The sequence below is a fragment of the Emys orbicularis genome, chromosome 1 (genome assembly GCF_028017835.1).
Source record: "Emys orbicularis isolate rEmyOrb1 chromosome 1, rEmyOrb1.hap1, whole genome shotgun sequence".
In the NCBI taxonomy this organism is placed as follows: Eukaryota; Metazoa; Chordata; order Testudines; family Emydidae; genus Emys; species Emys orbicularis.
Window position 1 is genome coordinate 157,153,208 of NC_088683.1, and position 22,407 is coordinate 157,175,614.

The 22,407-nt window shown below is 41.8% G+C and overlaps 1 protein-coding gene across 3 annotated transcripts in view; it reads right to left on the reverse strand.

Moving 5' to 3' along the window:
* STXBP5L (syntaxin binding protein 5L) overlaps window positions 1-22,407 on the reverse strand; it is a 392,773-nt gene that overhangs the window by 83,864 nt on the left and 286,502 nt on the right. For all 3 annotated transcript variants that reach the window (XM_065413820.1, XM_065413813.1, XM_065413804.1), the window contains exons 14-17: window positions 21,840-21,880; window positions 11,736-11,953; window positions 7,689-7,861; window positions 1,399-1,524 (exon numbers count right to left, since the gene is read on the reverse strand). In XM_065413820.1, coding sequence (XP_065269892.1) covers window positions 1,399-1,524; window positions 7,689-7,861; window positions 11,736-11,953; window positions 21,840-21,880 — 558 coding nt within the window. The remainder of the gene's footprint in view (window positions 1-1,398; window positions 1,525-7,688; window positions 7,862-11,735; window positions 11,954-21,839; window positions 21,881-22,407) is intronic.

A 22,407-nucleotide genomic window follows, 5' to 3' on the forward strand; every position in this document is an offset into this window, starting at 1 on the left:
AGAGATACTCTGTGGAGGCAGTCTAAAGCAGTCGGGCCTTCCCAGATCAAGGGAATGGTAAACCTTAGGGAAAAGCTCGATATGCATACAATCAGTTTCATTATTTTTAAGATCTGTATTCTCTGAAATGCTTTTGTTCTGAATAAGCAATATTTTGCTTCAAAGAGGCTGGCTGGTTACCCTAGGTGCTGCAACTAGGGGTGCTGAAGGTGCTGCCACACTCCCTGGCTTTAAGTTGTTTCCACCATATACAGGGTTTACAGTTTGGTTCAATGGCTCTCAGCATCCCCACTATGCAAACTGTTCCAGCACCCTTCCTGGTCGCTGCTTACCACTGTCATTGCTCCCAGAGAATAGAACAGAATTGCAGCTGCTGGCCATAAATCAGAGTGCTGAGGTAATCATGGTTAGTACCAGGGCACTGCAACCCAGGGCCCAGACTGAGGATGGAGAAATGAGTGATTCCACCCAGAACCAGGTGAGGGCTAGACCTGGAAAGGGGTGCACTCAATGAGATCAGGAAGGGTCAAAGGTGAAGTTTGCCTAGGTATTGTGAAAAATGCATTCTGGCAAAGGTAAAATTAATGAAATTCCTAGATTTCATGACTAGGAGCTGACTAGTACCTCAGGACAGACAAATATTTTCACACTAATACAAAGGTTATAGCTGAGATTTTCAAAGGGGCTTCTGAGGGGCAAGTGCTCAAATTTATACTGAAAGTCAGTAAGAGCTGGGCACCTAATTCCCGGAGGCCCCCATGGAAACGCCAACCTATACCTTTATACCTGAGTGATATCTTCTCTACCAGAAACAAATTTGTAAAGACTCTTTTCCTGATTTGATGCACACGTGCAACACCCATTAGTATTAAATGGAATCAAATGGGCCGTGCTGGTTGGAAAGGATACATGGCCAGTGCATCCCCACCACAACCTTTTCCAGCTGGTTTTCTGTGGAGACCTAGCCATAAACGAAAACTGTCCCATCTAACAAGTACCCAAGTGAAGGCAGCAGTGACACCAGTGCCTGCCTTCTATCAAAGTGTCACAGGGAGGTCTAATTTATACCCCCTTGTGCCATCTGCAGGTAATCTGGTGATTATTTTAAGATATCCTAAAAAAAATTATAACTCAGAAAGGTATTATGTTTTGATTAAAAGGACAGGGATATATGTGAAAGATGCGATCATGAGAATGTCAGATGAACTTCTCATATTACATCCTTTATGCGGGTTACTTGTTCTTGTAATTTTTTACCCAAGAACCAAGCTTAAAGCAAATTTTGATTTTTCATGGTGACTTTTAAGTATCTGCAGGGAACTTTAAAGTATAACTGAAACATACATTGCTTATCTGAGTAAAGAATAAATCAATACAACATGATTTTTAGTTACTTACAGTCCATAGGCTGAGTTTACGGCCAGACTGGTGATTTGTTGTGGAGGCTCACCATCCACCCACACCAACTGAATAACAAGTTCTGCTTGGTACCCAGGAGGCATTCGCACAGGTCGAGTCTTAACACTAAGAAGAAAAAGGGACACAAAACAGAAACACATAAACAAAACGATTAGGGCACAATAATAGAAACTATTTACCCTAAGGAGATAATAGTGAAGCCAACTTCCCTTGTAGGACTGGATCAGCACTGAAGAGGAATTCCCACCACACTTTTAATATAATTGTAGATTAAGACTATATGTTCCAATTAGAGCTGTGTAGAGAAGAAAAATTTCATTTCATTGAGGGTTTCAATGAGGTTTCAGATTAGGAATGAAACCTGAAAATGTCAAAATTATCCACAAAAGAAAATTCCAAATTTTTGTTTGTTTGTTTTGGGTCAATTGAAATGTTTCATTTCAACAACATTGTTTTGTTTCATTACAAATTCAACTTTTTAAAATTTTATAATATATAGTAGAAAATAAAACAATTTAGAAACAAAAAGTCATTTCAAAAGAAAAAAATTGAAACATTTCATTCCAAAAAAGTGTTGAAATGTCGGAAATAGTTTTCCCATTTTTACCCAAACAAAATTTCTGCTAAATCAACAATCACTTTGTGAATAATTTCTATTTCAGTGGAACTGCATTTTCTGATGGAAAATGAAATGATTGTGTCAAAGTTTTTCCAACCAAGCTCTAGTTCCAATCCAACGATAAAGAACCAACCCTGTAAAATTATTTGTGGTACTCCTTGCTCTCTGTCATGCCTATGGTTAATTCCTGTACCTCCTCCTGCATATCACACATGCAGCTCCTGGGATGCAAATTTCTGTGTCCATGGACCCAGATCTGTAGATCCTGCTGTAACCCAATCCTAACTAGATAAGTTCTTAAATTAAATATTATTATGGGGGATTCTATTCAGTGGTGATTGATAAAATCTGAGAAATTCAAGAGTGGCTGTGCTTTAAAAGGCCACATAAAGTGTTGCTTTACCTTTTAATTTCCCCTTCTTATCTATCTAGCCCAGGGATTGGCAACCTTTGGCACACAGCCCATCAGGGAAATCCGGTGGCGGGCCGGGATGGTTTGTTTACCTGCAGCGTCCGCAGGTTCGGCCAATCACAGCTCCCACTGGCCACAGTTCACTGTTCCAGGCCAATGGGGGCTGCAGGAAGTGGCGGCCAGCACATCTCTCAGCCTGCGCTGCTTCCCGCAGCCCCCATTGGCCTGGAATGGCGAACCGTGGCCAGTTGGAGCTGCGATCGGCTGGAGCTGCGATCGGCTGAACCTGCAGACACTTTATTTTGTACAGCTGCCTTCACATCTCCTTTAAACTAGATCAGTTTTTTAACCAGCACAACCTTCTTCCTCTCTTGTAGGATTGTGGCTTTTTGGGCATCTAGTAAGGTGCTCTGAAATGATTCCCAATTATCATTCAGTAGAAGAATTGCCAGCAGATCGAGGGACGTGATCATTCCCCTCTATTCGGCATTGGTGAGGCCTCATCTGGAGTACTGTGTCCAGTTTTGGGCCCCACACTACAAGAAGAATGTGGAAAAATTGGAAAGAGTCCAGCGGAGGGCAACAAAAATGATTAGGGGGCTGGAGCACATGACTTATGAGGAGAGGCTGAGGGAACTGGGATTATTTAGTCTGCAGAAGAGAATAATGAGGGGGAACTTGATAGCTGCTTTCAATTACCTGAAAGGGGGTTCCAAAGAGGATGGATCTAAACTGTTCTCGGTGGTAGCAGATGACAGACCAAGGAGTAATGGTCTGAAGTTGCAGTGGGGGAGGTTTAGGTTGGATATTAGGAAAAACTTTTTCACTAGGAGGGTGGTGACGCACTGGAATGGGTTACCGAGGGAGGTGGTGGAATCTCCTTCCTTAGAGGTTTTTAAGGTCAGGCTTGACAAAGCCCTGGCTGGGATGATTTAGTTGGGGATTGGTCCTGCTTTGAGCAGGGGGCTGGACTAGATAACCTCCTGAGGTCTCTTCCAACCCTGATATTCTATGATTCTATGATCATATTTATCATATATTCTTTCTCCTAGCTGATTTGGCTCACAATTGTTTTCAGCTTTGGAAAATTGGCCCTATTAAAGCACCAAGTGTATATATTGCTGGTCTAGACTTTACTCTGCTTGACATTATAAATGTGATCAAGTCATAATCACTTGTACCTAAGCTACCATTAACTTCTTTATCCGTTAAGATAAGGTCTAATACAGAATTCCCCCATGTAGGCTGCAGCACTTTTTGAGTTAGGAACTTGTCATCTATAATGTTTAGAAATTCCATGGATGTTTTAGTATTGCCAGCATGAGACCTCCAGTTTATGCCACTCAGATTGAAGTCTCCCATGATCACACAGTTTTTCCCCACACACATTATAGATAAGTGTGTAAGGAGGTGCTTATCCTGTTCTCTAATGAGATTTGGTGGTCTGTAGCAAACACCTACTAGTACCCCATTTTGTGCTTTATCTGTTAGGACATTGATCCATAAGAATTCAAGATAATTTTCTTCCAAGTTATCAGTGACTCAGAAACAGGTAATGCCATTTTTAATGTAAAGTGCCACTCCCACTCCCCCTTTGCTCACTTGATCCTTTCTAAATAGGTTAGAACCATTGATTTTAACATTCCAATTGTGAGAATCATCCCGCCATGTTTCAATAAAATCAACTAGATCAAGTGAGCAATTCCAATTCCTCGTTTGTTAGCCAGGCTCTTAGCATTATTGTATAGGCAATTAAAGAATTTCTTCTCATCATGTTCTTTGGTTCCTCGATTAATTTTGTTCTCAACATCTCAAATTTGGGCTAAATGCTCACATTTTCCCTCTTTTTACCGTCCCTTTTTGCTATTAGTTTAATCCCCTCCTGACTACTCTAGCCAGCCTGTCCCCAAGGAGATTCTTCCATTTAATATGTTAGTTTAACAAACTATGAAGTATATGACCATAATGGAGAGATTTCTGAACAGACATTTCTCTACAGAGAGGAACTAAACTTAGAAAAGTAATTGAAGACAGTTTCAGAGGCATTTGACCGATTACAGGCTGATGGCACTACTGTTACAGTCTCATTTGAAACCTGTCTTGCTCTAATTTACAACAAAGAATTGGAACCACACAAAGTCAAAAGTGAAAAATGATTCTGAGAAGCTATGGAACCTTGCTATTATTGAGCCAGTGTGACTGATCCCTAATATGTTGAGCCCAGAACAGATTGGAATTCCTAACAGGTGGAGCCCAAACATGCTGGAACGCATAGATGATTGGTGCCTCCCCATACTGGGGGGGCACAAGCTAAAGGGCAGGACACGTGACTGCTCCATGTTTCTCCTCTGGCCGGCGACCTGCTCAGCCTGGGGCCTCAGCATTCTCTGCGCTCCACATTACCTGCGGGAAGAGAGGGGATGTTTCCTTCTCTCCCTGTGCCTCCCCTCCAGCACATTTGGCCGCTCTCCCTGGCAGCTGAGCGGGGAGTGGGACGGAGTCGCTTCTGCCTAGGAGAGCCTGTCTAGGAGGCAGCAGCGGCCCACTCCCTGCCCGGGCTCAGCTGCCGGGGACAGGGGCCAAGCATGCTGGGGGGGAAGGGGTGCTCCAGCTCGCTCGGTCCCTGTCCCCGGCTGCAGGACCTGGGTGGGGGGCTGCCAGCTACCGCCCCATCTGCTGGGGACAGGGGCCAAGTGAGCTGGAGCCCCCTCTCCCCCCAGCATGTTTCCAGGATGTTGACAAAGACAACTGGATGTTGAAGAGACACTGGAAGTCTGGAAACAGAGTCTTGTTATTATTACAGCTACTTTTTGATGACAGTGATGACATTGCTCTCTCAAATAAGCAAAGACTCCACCAAGGCAGTTCTGGAAATGTTATTGTGTTCTAACAGCCTTCACAGGAACCTCACTATTCAATATTCTCATCACTTCTCTGATTTTTTCAAATACATAATTTTTTTCCATTCACATTTTGAAATAAGAGCGTAATGTTTCTAGTATCAAAAAATCTTTTCAAATATATATTACGTTCATGGAAATGCTTCATAGTGACAGAGAAGTTCAAACCATGGAAAACAACCAAACAAACAACAAAACACCTCAGAGTAAAGTCCTAGCCCCACTGAAGTTAATGGCAAAACTCTCTGACTTCTGTGGGGCCAGGATATCACCCTGGGTTGTTTTTTTGTTTTTTTCCTTTTTCCATTGCGTCTCCCACTGACATCAGTGAGAGTAAGCACCTTCTTAAAGTTCATCTGCTTTGTTGAATAAGGATGGACTGATGGGTGCCAAAGTGAATACAGCCACATATGTATAAACAACATATATTTTCTTATGCTAATTAGATGATGTTTCTATGTTCTAAAACATTACTTTCAGGAGCCCAAAAGACAGAGCTGTCAGTCACTGTTTATTTAAACTGATTTTGAAACAAAATGAGACATATTTAATAATATTTAAAGTAATTATGAATGCACTAAAATAAAAATAAACATTGATCTCTGCAATGTAGGGCTGGAAGGGGCTTGAGAGGTCATCTAGTCCAGCCCCCTGGGCTGAGACAGAATCAAGTATACCTAGACCATCCCTGAAAGGTGTTCGTCTAACTTGTTTTTAAAAACCTCTGATAGAAATTCCACAACTTCCCTTGAAAGCCTATTCCAATGCTTAACTATCCTTATAAACAGAAAGTTTTTCCTAATATCTAATCTAAATCTTCCTTCCTACAGATTAAGCCCATACTTCTTGTCCTACCTTCCATGGTCATGGAGAACAATTGATCACCATCCTTTTGATAACAGTCCTTAACATATTTGAAGTCTGTTACCAGGTCCACCACCACTCTTCTTTTCTCAAGACTAAACACATTGAGCTTTTTTAACCTTTCCTCATAAATCAGGTTTTCTAAAACTTTTATCATTTTTGTTGCTTTCCTGTAGACTCTCTCCAATTAGTTCACATCTTTCCTAAAGTGTGGCACACAGAACTTCACACACTACTCCAGCTGAAGCTTCACCAGTGCAGAGTAGAGTGGGACTATTACTTCCTGGTTTTTATATATGGCACTCCTATTAATACACCCCATAATTATATTAGCTTTTTTTGCAACTACATCACATTGTTGGCTCATATTCAATTTGTGATCCACTATAACGTCCAGATCCTTCTCAGCTGTACTACCAGCTAGTCATTTTGTAGCTGTGCATTTGATTTTTCCTTCCCAAGTGTAGTACTTTGCACTTTTCTTGAATTTCATCTTGTTGATTTCTGACTAATTCTGCAATTTGTCCTTTTGAATTCTAATCCTGTCCTCCAAAGTGCTTGCAACCTCTCTCAGCTTGGTGTCATCCGAAGATTTTATAAGCCTACTTTCCACTCCATTATCCAAGTCATTAATGAAAATATTGAATAGTACCAGACCCAGGACAGACCCCTGCAGGCCCCCACTAGATATGTCCTCCCAATTTGACAGCAAATCATCAAAAACTACGCTTTGAGTACGGTTTTTCAGCCACTTGTACATCCACCTAATACTAACTTCATCTAGACCACATTCCACTAGTTTGCTCCCCCCCATATTAAGCCAGTAACTCCACGCCTATCTCATGTTATTACCTTTATGCTTTTTATTATTGTTTTATAAATATATAGTTTTCTTCTATAAATACATACAAGTTTTTCCTCAAAGGAAGATCGTAGCTCCATACCAGAGGAAGTGCACATACTGGTAGTTTTGGACATGACTGTTTTATGGAGATCACTTTGTCAACACAAAAGACAATACTTTCCCCTGTAAACTAAAGGCTGATGCATGCTGAGATGCTTGTTTGTTTTCAGTTCAAAATTTTGGACTTTTTTTTTTTTTTTTGCTCTCATATCAGTTTACAAGTCCAGATCTAATTTATAGGCCTCTCTCAACACAAAGTCTTCTTTGGCGTAATTGCTTATCAAGTGTCTTCCTAATCTTTATTTCGGATTATTTTCCCCTGATGTATTAAATTGTCTTTGTCTCATTTAATAATTTATATTAAATATTTCTATTTCTAACCATTTTAAACCCCTTTATTTATCTCACTGCTGTTTGCCACAGATTCCAGTTTAGTATCATCTATGAATTATATTAACATATTGTTTATCCTCCTTTTCCAATTCATTAATAAGTTGTTAAATATGATTTATTTGAATGAGTAAAATGCATTTTGGAAGGGTAAGTCTTTAAATAAGTGCATTACTTTACCTAAGACATGGGATACTGTCCTTCATCGTTCCTTCACATGCCACAGTGTTGGTACTGCCTGAAAGGCTCTTTAAGGAAGGAAGTTGGGATGAGGCATCAGGAAACGGAGGAATTATTTCTGGTTCAGGAGTAATGATATCTTCTACGTCATACTGAAGTCGCACCTCTAATGACTGAAGTAAATAAAAATCTAAGTTACAATTTATTAAAATGAGCTACTTAGACTTCATTGCTTTTAAATAGATAACACTAATTCTGTTTCTAACAATAAAAGCACATTTATCATTGCTTTTTGCTATTAGAGATGGTTACTCATTAACATCTCAATACCAGCATCTGAAAACAATCCATCTGTCCCCAAGCTGGTAGGGAAATACCCAGTTGTATGCTTCCACCAATGACTGTGACTCGGGCCTTTTCTGGCTGGTGAAAGAGACTGAGGGCAACTGGGGCCCCTACAAATAGAGATTGCTAACACTTCCTATGAAGAGGGAAATCTAGCGCACAGCACAGAACTGACATGCTGATGGCATTGATGGGTGATCTTCCCTTGTCCACAGACAAGAGTCAGGCAATCACAATGAGATAACATAAGGTTCTTGCTCATTGGAAAACCACATCTCTGGCACGTGAGCTCAGAAGCTTCTAGCAATCATTGTCCAGGGGATTGCTCCATCCTCCCCCTCACTCTAGGTTCCCAGGATGTGAAAGAGGATGTGGGCATAATCATCCTGCATTTCTTCTCCCTAATTCAGGAAACCTTAACCCAAGACTTCATGGGCAAGGGGAAGATTGGCAGGAAGTGTGAATCAATATTGGCAACCATCGTGGAGAACCACAGTTACCAAGGGAAGTTATTGATTTTTCTCCTTTGTGAACTGTCCAAATGGATCCTTATTCTGGAGAAATTAAGAAGCAGCAATGACCATCCAGGAGGTGGTTCTGAAAAATACTAACTAAATAGTGACTGCAGGACTGCTCTGCTGAAATGGACATCAGATCTATGTGGAAGTGGAAGATCCAGAGGTCGCAGAATGGTGTATGTGTTGCTAATTTGTTTTTGGGTATCTTGCAAAGGCATCCCCTGCTGGGGGTTTACTGGAGATTCCCATCACCTCATTCAATGACCTTTCTCTGTATTTCCAAAGAAAGGCACGCTGTTCCCTGCAGATCTCCTCAAAAGTTTGGTCAGGGAGCCATACCAGGGAAGGACTGATGCTACTGGTAGAGTGGAGAATTTCACAGGCCCCTTTCCTCAGAAGCTTGCTGCGGAGCCATTTAGAAGCGATCTTGGATCCCATGTCAGCTGGACATCCTCTGTGTACCCATAAGGGGAAGGTCAGCATGATCAGGAAGGAATAGTTTCAGGTGGCAAAATGGAAAAAAGAGCCTTATGATATGCCTATACCACCACCTGGAAACCTATTCTTTCTACAGAGAAACTACTGATCTGGAGTGAAGAGCTGTGTGTCTGAGCCAGAGGAAGGTACAACTGATGAAGGAAGGCAGAGGAGAGGCGTTGGTGGAGATGGCGGTGCCCAAAATTCAGCAGACCTGACTGGATGTGCCATCTGTATAAGAGACTATGGTGAAACAGCCCCTTCACAAAAGAATTATTCATGTAAACAGTTCTAAATTGGAGACAAAATTTGAGATATGGAATATTGAATGTGCACAGATTATTACATTCAACAAAATGCCATTCATTCCTTGTGACAATTTAGCTGAAAAACAGAAAGGTGGGGAAATAAAGTACGTAATAAGTGTGGCAGATATGGAGCTCCTACATAATCATCTAAGAATACTGAGATATAATAATGTTATGAATATTGTATGTGACGTGGTCAGTGAAGTAATTTTATTGTGTATTGAGTGGTATGACTTTCCTGCAAGAATGTATTGATCTAGCTTAATAGGGTGCTATGGGAAAATCAAACATGAAAGTGACACAATAACTAGAAATAAGCAAACCTCCCAACAACCACGGGGAGGGGAGGGGGGAGGGTAATTACAGGACAATGGCACACTTCCAGGATCCACACCAAATTGGCACCGCAGTTTTGTCAGGATGGGAGCCTGGAGCTCCTGAACATTAAAAAGCCCTCACAGGGGAAGAAGGAGAATCAATTGTTAGGAGCTGTCCAGTGGACAGGTTGAAACAGAGGGAGACTCTGGGGAAGGAGTCTGAAGAAGCTGGACCCTTCCCCAGATCCAGGGAACGGTAAGCCTTAGGGAGGGGCAGGCATGCCTAGAGACTGGATTATTGTTTTAAGATTTGTTTTCTCTATAATGCTGTGGTTCTAACTAAATAATATGTTGGTTTAGGAAAGCTGTTTGGTCACTCTATTAACCACTGGTCATTGCTATCAGAGGGAACAGAACTCCAGGTGCTGAGACTAAGTTAGATCTGCTGAGATAATCATGGGTAGAATCTGGAGAATGCAGCCCAAAGCCCAGTCTGAGAGTGGGAGAACTGAGGGCTTGGCTACACTTGCAAGTTAGAGCGCATTAAAGCAGCCTCAGGCGCCCTAACCTCTGACGCGTCCTCACTGGCAAGATACGTAGAGTGCCTGGACTCTGCAGCTGGAGCGCTCCTGGTAATCCACCTCCACGAGAAGCAAAAGGTTGCTGCACCCTGGCTGAAATGCCCGGGTGTCAGTGTGAATGAGGTGTTGCATTACTGTTCTGTGATTGGCCTCCGGAAATGTCCCATAATCGCCTGAAGTCAAGTGGCCACTCTTGTCATTGTTTTGAACTCAGCTGCAGGAATGTGGATATCCCCTTTCAAAGCTCCGTTTCTGATAGCCGGCATGCTTATCTGCTTCAGGACAAAGCAAACCATTACTGTGGAATGCTGTGTGTGAGAGAGAGAGACAGCGGGGAGGGGGGTCTGCTGCTGTCTGAACTTACAAGACAGCATGCTGACACACTCTCTGCACCCCAAAACACACTCTTTCCCCCCACATACACACAACACACTCCCTGTCACACTCCACACACACCCCCATTTGAAAAGCATGTTGCAGCCACTTGCACGCTGGGATAGCTACCACAATGCACTGCTCTTTGTGGCATTGCAAGAGCTGCTAATGTGGCCATGCCAGTGCGTTTCCAGCTGACAGTGTAAAAACACGGCAGCATTTTCCCTGCTACGGTCTCCGAAGGCTGGTTTAACTCCCAGTGCTCTACATCTGCAAGTGTAGCCATGACCTGAATGATTCACAGAGGTGAAAGCTTAAGACCTGAAACCTGAGGGAGATGCACTCGAAGGGACCAGGAAGGGTCAGGGGGCAGTTAGCCCAATATTCGTGACAATAATGTTGACCGTTTAGATATAAATCATCTGCCACTTCCTGTAGTGTCCACTTTTTTGCAGAAACAAAGTCAGCATTAGTTGATTAAAATATATTAAACCAGGGGGGAAAAAAACACTTTTACTTTGTCAAAGACTGGAAAATGTTAGATTCTTTTGTATTACAAGCACTATGAAGATAAACTAAAATAAAGCCTTCAAACTCCTGAGTTAAAAGAGAGTGATATTATCATGCAATGAAATAAATTAATGTTTAGTATCAAAGTAGCACAGATAACTTATCTTGTATATCAGTGTAAAATTATTTACTGAGAATATTTGGTCTGTTCTTGGGTGCCAAAAATGTACCTTGGATGATAAAAACACATATGGTACCGCACCAAGTATTTCTGGAGCAAGCAACTAAAACACAGATCCATCCTGATGGCTTGGAAACAGCCTAAGTCTTGACTTATTACTATATTTTATTCCTATTGCGAAAGGTTGGAATCCTGGCCCCACTAAAATCAATGTGAGTTTTGCAATTGGCATCAGAGGGACCAAGATTTCACCCACAACGTTTAAACATGAATGCTCCTAAATTTATACTTAGGAAGCTTAATAGAAGTTTTATTCAGGTACATAACTATGGATTGAGCAGCCTCACAGGAGGCACTCAAATTTGAAAATGATGGCTTATATTATTTACTCTTTTCAACCAACATCATATGTGAGCAAAATTCTTAATAACTTACCACTATTTCAGTATTCACTTCGTGTTTGCTGAATCTGTAAACAATAACATATGCAGAGACTCCCGCCACACAGAATATTCGGCTTTCAGGGCACCAGTACATCATCTGAATGGCAAAAGGATCTTCTTCTACAATCTCAGCTGTTGGTTTTCCTTCCCCTAGCTTCTGTTTTTCAAACACTTTTGAGGTTTTTAACTTGTACAACATCTGTAGAGTTACTGCAAAATATTACAACATATCTACAATTATTGTTTAACATTAAACAAACCTATACCTCACCTCTAGTTATAAGGTGTCTTAGCTGCTACTGTTTTTCAGTCAGGACATAGTATAACATGATATGAAGGCTCAACTTAACAGAATAATAGAGGGTAATGCTAAGCTTTATGTTTCATATTTCCAGTAATGGATATTTGTATATGGGTCATTGTTAGCACTCTTTTCTGGACCAGAAGGGCAAAAGTCCTGAGTTTCAGTCACACACCTAGACTTAGGCACTTACTCAACACTGATGTTGCAGTGCAATACTGGGGAGATGCTGCGCTGCATGCTGCATTGTTGGCGCTACCTTCCCTATGAGATATTAAACTGGTGTCTCTTTTGCCTGTCTGTAATTGTTGTCTTGGTAGAAATTAGAGATCCCATGGCACTTTCAGGGGAAAAAATAGGAGATAATTCTGGTGACCTGGCCAGCTCCAAGGCTGTGTGATAACACAATGGTTGCTCTGTCTTCAGAATCATTGCTGTTTGATTCATTATGTTGTAAAATGCTTTGAATATCTTAGCTATGAAATAATAATTTAATATTTACAGCATTTTTATATGTTAGTGTTTTATATTTATAGTGTTATATAGATTGGTAATGTCCAGAAGCCCCAGTCAGGATTGTGCTGCTCATGGCCCCCGTCCCAAAGACATTACAATCTAAAAGGTATGAAATGTGCTACAACTAACCACGTTCTATTCTATTTGCAAAATCTTTTACATCAGTGTGGATTATGGAGAAAAAACATAGCAACCATATTTTCCTGAAATGTTTCCACCATCAGGCTCAGATTTGGAGTGAGGTGCAATTTTAGGGTCTCATTCTCTACCCATATTAGTTTTACACCAGTATAACTGCATTGTCTTCAATGGAGTTACTTCAGATTAACACTGGTGCAAGAAAAAGAGCATCAGGCCTGTTGATTCTTCAAGTATGAAGTGTATTTTATGCTTTGTGAAAAATTCTTTTAAGACACTGGTGCTTTTAATGCAGCATCCAAAAGTAGGACTGCAGCTTTAAGCCACTGTCTATATTGTAGGTTGGGGATGAGGAGGGCTCAATTTACCATTGTTCTGCACCCTGTGTAGACATTTACATCAGATTAAGTGGGTGTAAAACACTGCCATTCTGATATGGTATTGTTTTACACTTATTTTGCATTCACTTGGCCCTGGTGTTAATGACTACACAAGGTTCAGGACAAATGGCAAATCAGGCCACTGCCTCTGTGAATCCTAGGAAACTCAGACCTGTTACTCGTTTGCAGGTTACATCATCTATTCCTCCAGTACCAGTACTGCTCTGCTGGCCTTTGATGAGGTGGAAAGAGGCCATGGAGCCCACCTCAGACTTCTGGGGAGTCCAGTGCTGTCCTTAGAGCTAGACTCTTATAGTCTGTGCATACCAGGGCTGCAAGAATCACAGTTGTACCTGGTCTCTGGTCAGGGGCACCACAGGAGCAAGGAGAGACTCCCTGAGTCTTTCTTCCCCTTGTACACCTGTGCAGGACCAGATAACACCTATTCCTAAGCAAATGAGAAATAGTGAAATGGGTCATGAGCAAGGCTGAATTTTGAAAATTGCTTCAGTGGCTTAGCAATTCTGCACTCTCAACACACTGTGGTTTGAGATGAAAATACAGGATAACTAACCAGTGCCTAAAGGCAGAGTACTTTGTATCTTTGAAGATCCTGGGGCTCACATAAATGTTTGTGATGAATCATCAAACAAAACCTTAAACTGTATTAAGATCATTTCAACTAAAACTTTGTAACCAGAAAACCTTAAACACAGGCACAGCAAGCAAAGCATGTATTTAAGAAGCAGGACTAAGAAGTGTTGTGCAAATAACACATTTTTCAATTTGGTGTCCAAACCAAAAAATTGAAAAAAAAAATTGTTTTGAGTTGAATGAAATGTCTGGTTTGATCCTAATCAAAATGTCTGTTTCATTTTCAAGTTCTGTTTTTTTAAATCTTTTTTTAAATAAAATTGAAGCAAAATTTAAAACAAAGAACCATTTCAAATTGAAAAATCAAAACATTTTGTTTTGAAAATGTCAAAACAAAACATTTAGACTTTTCTGGAATTCCCCCTCCTCCCCCCCTTTTTTTTGACCAAAAGAATTCAGTAAATTATACACAAATTTGCAAAATGTTTTGGTCAATCGGAATATGCATTTTTTGGCCCAAAAAATAATAATAATAATCTGAAAAATTTTGCCCAGTTCTAGGATTAAGAGCCAGACCCCAGCTGAGCACTGGCATATTCCATTGGCTTTAGTGGAAGCTTGGGTGTTGAGGAGCGCCCAGGCCCAGGCCCAGGCCCAAAGCCTTTCACTTCTAAGACACAGCTTCAACTTATATTGCTATATTACCTACAAGAAATAGCTTCTAGTCACTTAAGCTTATTCCCTGCTAAAAGGATAACAACCCCCAACCCCAACACATAAACATATATGTTCCTGCAAAGAACACAAACCTTTCTCCCAGTTACTGAAAGTGGTATCAGGTCCACCAATGGAAACAAAAGGGCTACTGTGTTTCTACATAAATCCCCCAAAAGAGGCTGCATTACAGCACTGGTAGATTGGTTCACAAGTACAGTATATGCTAAGTATTTTGGGATCCCACAAGGCTAAATTGCATGGTTTTACACCAGCAATTATACCATACTTGCACAGAGAATGTACACACTTTGTGCTTAAGAAACAGTGAACAGGCATAGCCATCAAACCTTACTCTTACCCCTTTTGACCCACGCAATTTGCCAAATTTGGGATGTTGTCAGTCGTTCAAGTTAAAAGGAGAAATTGATTATGTAGTCAGCTATTTTCTTTTATGAAATCTTGTTTATTTACAAGGAATGAACAAAATCCTGTTTTTCCGAATGCAGGAGGAACCAAACAAAAGGAGATAGTTTATTTTTGCTTATCGCCCCAAACCTCTTCAGCCAGCACCAGACCCAAAAGCCTTCCCACTAGGCTTCTCTTAGGGTCACACACTGTGCTTGTTCAGGATGTCTCTCTCTCTCTCTCTCTGTGTCAGACAATACCCAGTGAACCCCTCTGCCCAGTTCATTCAAAATTTTGGGCAGCCATGTATTAATCTTTGTTTTGGGCAGAGACACGTACCTGTGTTTTGAGTTTGGAGACTGCTCTTATTTCAGCCACATCTGTCATATTATTTTTATATACGGGAGGCTGTAGAACTGCTCCTCACAAGTCAGGCTTCTGCATCAGATATAAACTGACTACATAGTTTACTTCTCAGAGAGATACATACCAGATGTGTTCACCGTAGTGATCCTTTAATGCAGTGCCAGGTATGGCAAAGGTTAGCTTTAAATAAGATATTTTACACACAGTGCCACCTAGTATAGTACAGTTTAGCATTCCATTACATCTCCCCCTTTAAGTTCTACATTCCTATCATTTACAAAATATGCACCGTCACACTACCTTTGAAGTTAAGTACATGTCAGTCTGTTAAGTGTCTCTGAATCATACTGGTTTTCTACTTGAACATGTAACAACTTGGTCATCTGGCTTTCCATAGGTTGCAATGACTGGCTGTGGTTGGTTTGGAATCTCTGAGTCTTCTTCTTGTTCTGCATCCACCATCTGAAGAGTTTGCTCTGTAAATTGTCCTTTCAGATGAACAAACTGTATATGTTGATGGTTTTCTGTTGAACTCTCCACTATCAGTCTCATTCACATACGATTTGAGTGCTCAATGTCCATCCTTTGTCTTCGTCCAATTAGATGCGAACATGGTAACCAAGTTCTAGATCCAGCAGTTCTTTTATTCTTTTTATCGGATTTGGCTACTTTTAACATGTCTGTCCACTTTGGAGATAGATTCCTTTTCAAAGTCGGAACAGTAGTTCTGAGTTGTCTTCCCATCAGAGCAGTGTTGGACTATATCTAGTAGCTGCAGTTGGTGTTGATCAGTAACTCAGAACAGCAAGGAATGGATCCTCCTGCTGTAGGATTTTCTTGGCTGTCTGCACAGCTCTCTCAGCTTCTCCATTTGCTTCTGGGTCATGTGGGCTGCTAGTAATATGATCAAAATCATATTTAATTTAGAACTTAAATTTGCTGCAGTGAATTGTAGTCTGTTGTCTATTACTAGTTGTTCTGGAATATTGAAATGAGCCAAAGTGCACTGCAGTTTCTTGGTATCACTGCGGCACGTTATGTCTTTCAAGTTCATTATTTCTATATACCTGGAAAAAGAGTCCACCATGACCAGATAATGATGTCCTCTGAATTCACATAAATCTGCAGCTAATCTCTTTCGAGGTTTCTCTGGTAGGGGAGTTTGTACACTGTATGGTTCAGCTTTTTCTCTTAAGTTGTTTTGTACTGGATCGCCTTTCAAAAGTCCAGTAGCATCAACTCCTTTATTGAGTTCTTCCCCCTTTATCAGTAGGGCCATCATAGCTGCTACATTGTGATCCCATGCACTGTGAATGCATAGCTTTTGTCTTAGTAAGTTGTTTCTGTGATGAACTGGCCCATGCAGTTCAGAATACTGTCAGAACTGTGTCAGGCAATGTCATCTCTGGGAAGGGTTTAAGGTGACTGTAAGTCCCTTCTGAGATGACTGTGATGTCAGCTCCTGAAATAATTTTAAAGTCAAAAGTCTTGCCATGAATATTTAGTTTCACTCTCCAAGCAGGTTCAGTATTGTCACTAGTGATGGATCCCAGAAACAATGGCTCTTGATTGTCTTAATATGTGTCAACTCCCTGACTGCTTTGGTGTGGCAAACAGCTGCAAAGTACATTATACCTTGCACCTCTGGCTGAACATGCGCCTTCTCTTGGGATATAACTTTTCCATACATTGTGCATGTACGCTGTCATTTGTCTGTCAGCCTAGGAGCTCTCTCCTTGCCCAGGGGTTTTATGATAATGACTTTTAGCGCTCAAGTGTCTGCTTACAAATTCTAAGTTAGTTTCAAGTTATTTAAGTTGCTCCCCTGCCTTTCATTCTGCTGTTTGACTAGTTCAGTCTGCTTTGCTATCTATATAGCTATGGCTAGGGTTAAATCTGTCATCAATTGCAGCTGCTGTGAAAGATTTTTATCTGTTAACTCAATAACCAGCCTGTCTCTGATATTTTTATGTTCTGTAGTACCAAAATCACAGTTTCCAGCCAATGCATGAAGAGCTCTTATAAAACATTCAACTTTTCCCCTTGGTTCTTGAATTCTTTGGTGAAAACCTGTTCTTTCATAAACCACATTACTCTGAGGCAGTGGTTTTCAACCCATGGGCCGTGGACCACACGTGGTCCAATTTGCACACAGCTGCGGCCCAGATGTGTGCTGAAGGGCGGCAGGGTCCAGGGCCTGGGCTGCCACATGGCAGGGTCCAGGTCGGGCTGCCGCCCGGCCCCACACAGCAAGGTCCAGGGTTGGGGTTGCCGCCTGGCCCCGCACACTGGGGATCAGGGTCCCTGCCACCCAGCTCCGCCACCAGGGCTCTGCTCCTGGCCCCATTCTGTGGAGGGATCTCTGGGCTGGGGTTGCTGGGCATAGCAGTGTGTGTGGGGAGGGTTGGGGGGTGCTGTGGTTCTCAACCTGTGGCCCAGGTAACACACTATGGGCCACATATACGGCTCACAATTATTAATAGGTTGAGAACCATTGCTCTGAGGCATAAAGTCTGCATCAAACATAGCTAGAACCCCTTCATAGCCATGTTTGCAATTGTCTTCAGTAAAGTCAAAGGATTTAAAGATATGCTCTGCCTGTTTCACCATAGCATAAATTAAAGATACCTGAATATCTCCAGATTCCTGATGGAGCTTTGTAGCAATTCAAAATCTTGCAAAATATTGCTTCCAGTCTGTCCATTGTGAAGGTTTGTCAAAGCTAAAGTTCTCTGGGGCATTGAAGAATGCCTGTTGATGAAATCCTGCAATCTTTGTTGCTTTATTCCTTCTGTTTGCAACTTTTGTTGCTTTGTTTTTTCTGTTCATTCTCCTCTGGCACTAGTTTACTTCTGATACTATGTCATGTTGTTGTTGCTGGAGTCCCCATTGTAGTTGATGTATAAGAGTCAGTTTGTTTCAGTGACTTCTTGTAAAAATGTAAATAGATGAGGGATTTGCAGATGTCCACAACTTTCTTTCTTCTCCCATGCTTCTCTTTGGCTTTTTCTGTTTTGTTATTCTCAGTGGCTTTAACTGCAGACCAATAGGTCAGCCACCATCCTGATCTATCGGCAGCAGAAGCTTCTTCTACATGGGAGGTTGCCGGGCTGCTACTAGCAGGTCAGGATTCTGTATCAGATATAGACTTATTACAGATCTTACTTCTCAGAGATATACACACTAGATGTGTTCACTGTATGATCCTTTAGTGCTCTGCCAGGTCTGGCTAATGTTAGCTTAAAGGTATGTTACACACAGCGCCACCTAGTGGCTGAACAGTATAATACAGTTTAGCATTCCATTACAACTTTATATTCATCCTGGAATGCAAGGTGGTGATTATGCCCAAGCCATAACAAAGAGGTTTAACCCAACCCACAATGATACAACATCCATCAAAGTTTATTTGCTAACATTGGGAAATTTTCAAAGCACAACGGGCTGTTATGGGTAACATTTTCAAAAGTGCCTGAGTGACTTGGGAGACTAAGTACCATTGACTTTCATTGAGGCATAAGCCCCTAAGTGCCAAAGTCACTTTTAAAAATGGAACTTGGGCTTCTAAAACACTCAGACACTTTTGAAATTTGTACCTTATGTGCCTTAGTACCATTGAAAACCAATGGGAATGGATGCCTAACTCCCATTTGTGCCTTTGAAAATCTCCTCCTTTATAATTAAGTTTACATATGTACAATAAAATACATACACACACACGGTGTTACATACGTCATATGGGGCAGACTGTGACCCAGCCTAATACAGCAATGCAGGGAGCTCTTTTCTATCTTACGTGGCCATGTTAACATTCCCTGCAGTGTGGCCCAAGTGCAGAAGGGTGAGCAAGGGTTGGGCACATACTACTACTCTCTCCACTCTTGGCAGATGGGGTGGGGCACTTGGCTCTGCCCTCCTTCCAACGTGCTGGTCAGCAGAGCAGCCACAAGGGGGCAAGTAAACTACACTTTTTTTCAGAGAAAGAGTTGTGACTCTGAATCACAACTAATCACCAACTTTCTCCCTGGAGCAATGCAGCTATTCACTGCAGCATACTCAGGGCTGGGTCTAAAGCAGGGGCGGGCAAACTTTTTGGCCCGAGGGCCACATTAGGGTTGCAAAACTGTATGGAGGGCCGGGTAGGGAAGGCTGTGCCTCCCCAAACAGTCTGGCCACCGCCCCCTATCCGACCCCTCCCACTTCCCGCCCCCTGACTGCCCCCCTCAGAACCCCCGACCCATCCAACCCCCCTGGCTCCTTGTCCCCTAACCGCCCCCTCCCAGGACCCCCCCGCCTCTAATTGCCCCCCCGGGACCCCACCCCCTATCCAACCTCCCTGCTCGCTGTCCCCTGACTGCCCCGACCCCTATCCACCCCCCCACCCCCTGAGAAGCATCCCGGGACTCCCATGCTTATTCAACCCCCCCACCCCCCGTTCCCCATCCCCTGAGTGCCCCCCCCCAGAACCACCGCCCCATCCAACCGCCTCCTGCTCCCCATCCCCCAGGACTCCCTGTCCCTTATCCAACCCCCAAGCCCCGGCCCCCTTACCATGCCACTCAGAGCAGCATGTCTGGCCACCACACCACCTGGTCGGAGCCAGACACACTGCTGCACTGCCCCGCCGCACAGCCCCACCGCCCAGAGCGCTGCCCACGCGGTGGTGAAGCTGTGGGGGAGGGGGGACAGCAGGAGAGGGACTGGGGGCTAGCCTCCCCGGCCGGGAGCTCAAGGGCCTAGCAAGACAGTCCGCAGGCTGGATGTGGCCCACGGGCCGTAGTTTGCCCACCTCTGGCCTAAAGGCTCATTTTATCACCACATATGATATTTTACTGCACCCATTTTCACTGTATTACAACTTTCTGAACAATCCTCCTTTGGGGCTAAGTTCTTATATGCTTAGCTTCTTTGCCAATTTTTGTGGAAAGCTTGAATAAAACCCCTCAGCCATTTCTGAGTTAAAGGTAAGTGGGAAAAAATCTCTTTTCAAAACTCTTTTCTTAAAACTTCAGATTTTTTTTTGCTCAACAATGGCTGAAGAAATATACTCCAAACTGGACATGTGCCTGGTCCTACATGAGAAAGAGTCTTTTTGATACATTTTGAAAAAATAAATGATGTATTATTGAAAGATAATTTCTCAGCATGTTCGGTGGGCATCTGGTAAAATTCTAGAAATCTAACAAAGCCTCACCTCCCAGTATTGCATTACTAGTGCAAGGAGAATCTCCCCTTTCCTCCTTTCCAGCCTGTCACATGCAGAGGTTGCTGCTAGACAGGAGAAAGACTACTGCCTGAGAAAGACTTTAAGGTCTAGTTGATAACAACTTAGTAAAATCACCTCAAAACATTAATACCATGTATAGGAAAAAACAAACAAACCAAAAGACTGATTGAAAACTGAAATATTTTGATTCATAAAAGTGCTACAAGTACCTCATGAGAATTTTAGTTCAGGCACCTTATGCTGTCATTCTGGACAGACTACATCTCCCATGATGCACCATATCTAAAGACTATGATGCACCTCTCCCTTCAGCAAGAAGAAAGAAACTGATGCATCATGGGAAATGTAGTTAAGCCAGAAAGCTCAGGTCATAAAGGAGAATGGAAGCATAAGACATCCAAACTACAACTCCCATGAGGCACTGTGGCAACATTTTGAACTAAAATATTTCAGTATTAGGCCAAAATATTTAGGTTTTCAGCAACAATTTTTTGTCAAAAAGTCAAAATTTTCTGTGAAACAAGCTCCTTATTTTCTGACCCACTCTATGCACAACATGGGACTCTGCTATTTTCTGAGGCTTTTGCCTGAAAGGGTGTGTGTTGATAGTGCAGTGGAAGAACTTTCCATAAAGCTCAGAGAGAAGACTGGTAGGGTATGTCTATGCAGTGGGAATGGGAGCGAGCCTCCTACCCCAGGTCAACATATAGCTGTGTAGAAAATGCTTTGAAGTTTTGGCTCGGGCTCTGAGGGTGGGCTTCAGAGGCCAAGCTCCAGCCTGAGCCACAACTTCAAAGTGCTGTCTACACATTATGAGCCCCGCTAACCCAAGTCTGTCGACCTGGGCTTGGAGGCTCACTCCTGCTCACTGCACAATGCTGTGCAAACGTACCTGTGCAGATTTGGTTCTTATCTTGCCAAAAGCAGTCCACCTACTCATAAAAATTATTCACTGTACATTCACTTTAACACTAAATAGATTATATAGAGCCTGATATCAGATGTCAAGAATCTTGAATTATATGTGCAATAGGATGAACTATTACAGGTTTAGCTTTAAAAAAAAATCCAGTTACAAGTAGGAATATATACTGTACTCACAGAAAGATAGAAATTAGAGTTGAAACAGACCCATTAGATCCAGCCTAGTCCTAACTCCCCGATCCACTGCAGAATTATCTCCTACCGCATATTTTAGAGTGCTTTGTCCACTTTAGTATTCAATGTCCAAGTTCTGACCTTTCCACCACTCCCTCTGAGAGACTATTCTACAGTCTAATATCTTACTGCCACAATTTTTTCTTACTGATATTCAGCCTAATGATTATTTTCTTAATTTCATCCCATTATTCTTACTTGCCTACAGATACTATCTTAAATAACAACCCCTCTCCCAATATCGTTATACTATAATTTGTTAATACTATGAGAAAGGGACGTTTAAAAACTTACTGGCAGAGGCATCCCAAAACTTTATCGATCCGTCTGCATGACTTAAAAAAAATTAAACGTTGGTTAAAACAAGATATAGCTACATATAATTTCACTTCTCAGTTATTGAAAATACAAACAGCACAACTGAGTCACTGTATTTATTATATAATACAGTACTCAGGTGACCTTTCCATCATTCTTACAGTGTAGTTTAACCTTGAAGTTAACCATTCATTTGCAATGATGCAATTTATATCTATATTAGAAGGGCAATTAATCAAATGTAAATAGAATAAATCAGTTTAATTGATTTGTAGTTTACACACATACCAATGGAAGTACACATTGACCGTATGTTATTACAGTTATTGTTACCAAACAAGTGACTGTTGTCTAGGATTTTGCATAATAATACTTTTAATCTTTTATAGGAGAGAGCTCTCACACACACTTTAACAATAGTCCTTTTTAAATAGAAAAGATCACATGGATAAAAGACTTTTTAAAAAGCATTGTTAAGAGAAATTTCCAGACTTTTAATACATGACACATATATCACAGAATAGACTCTTTGAAGTGGCCCGTA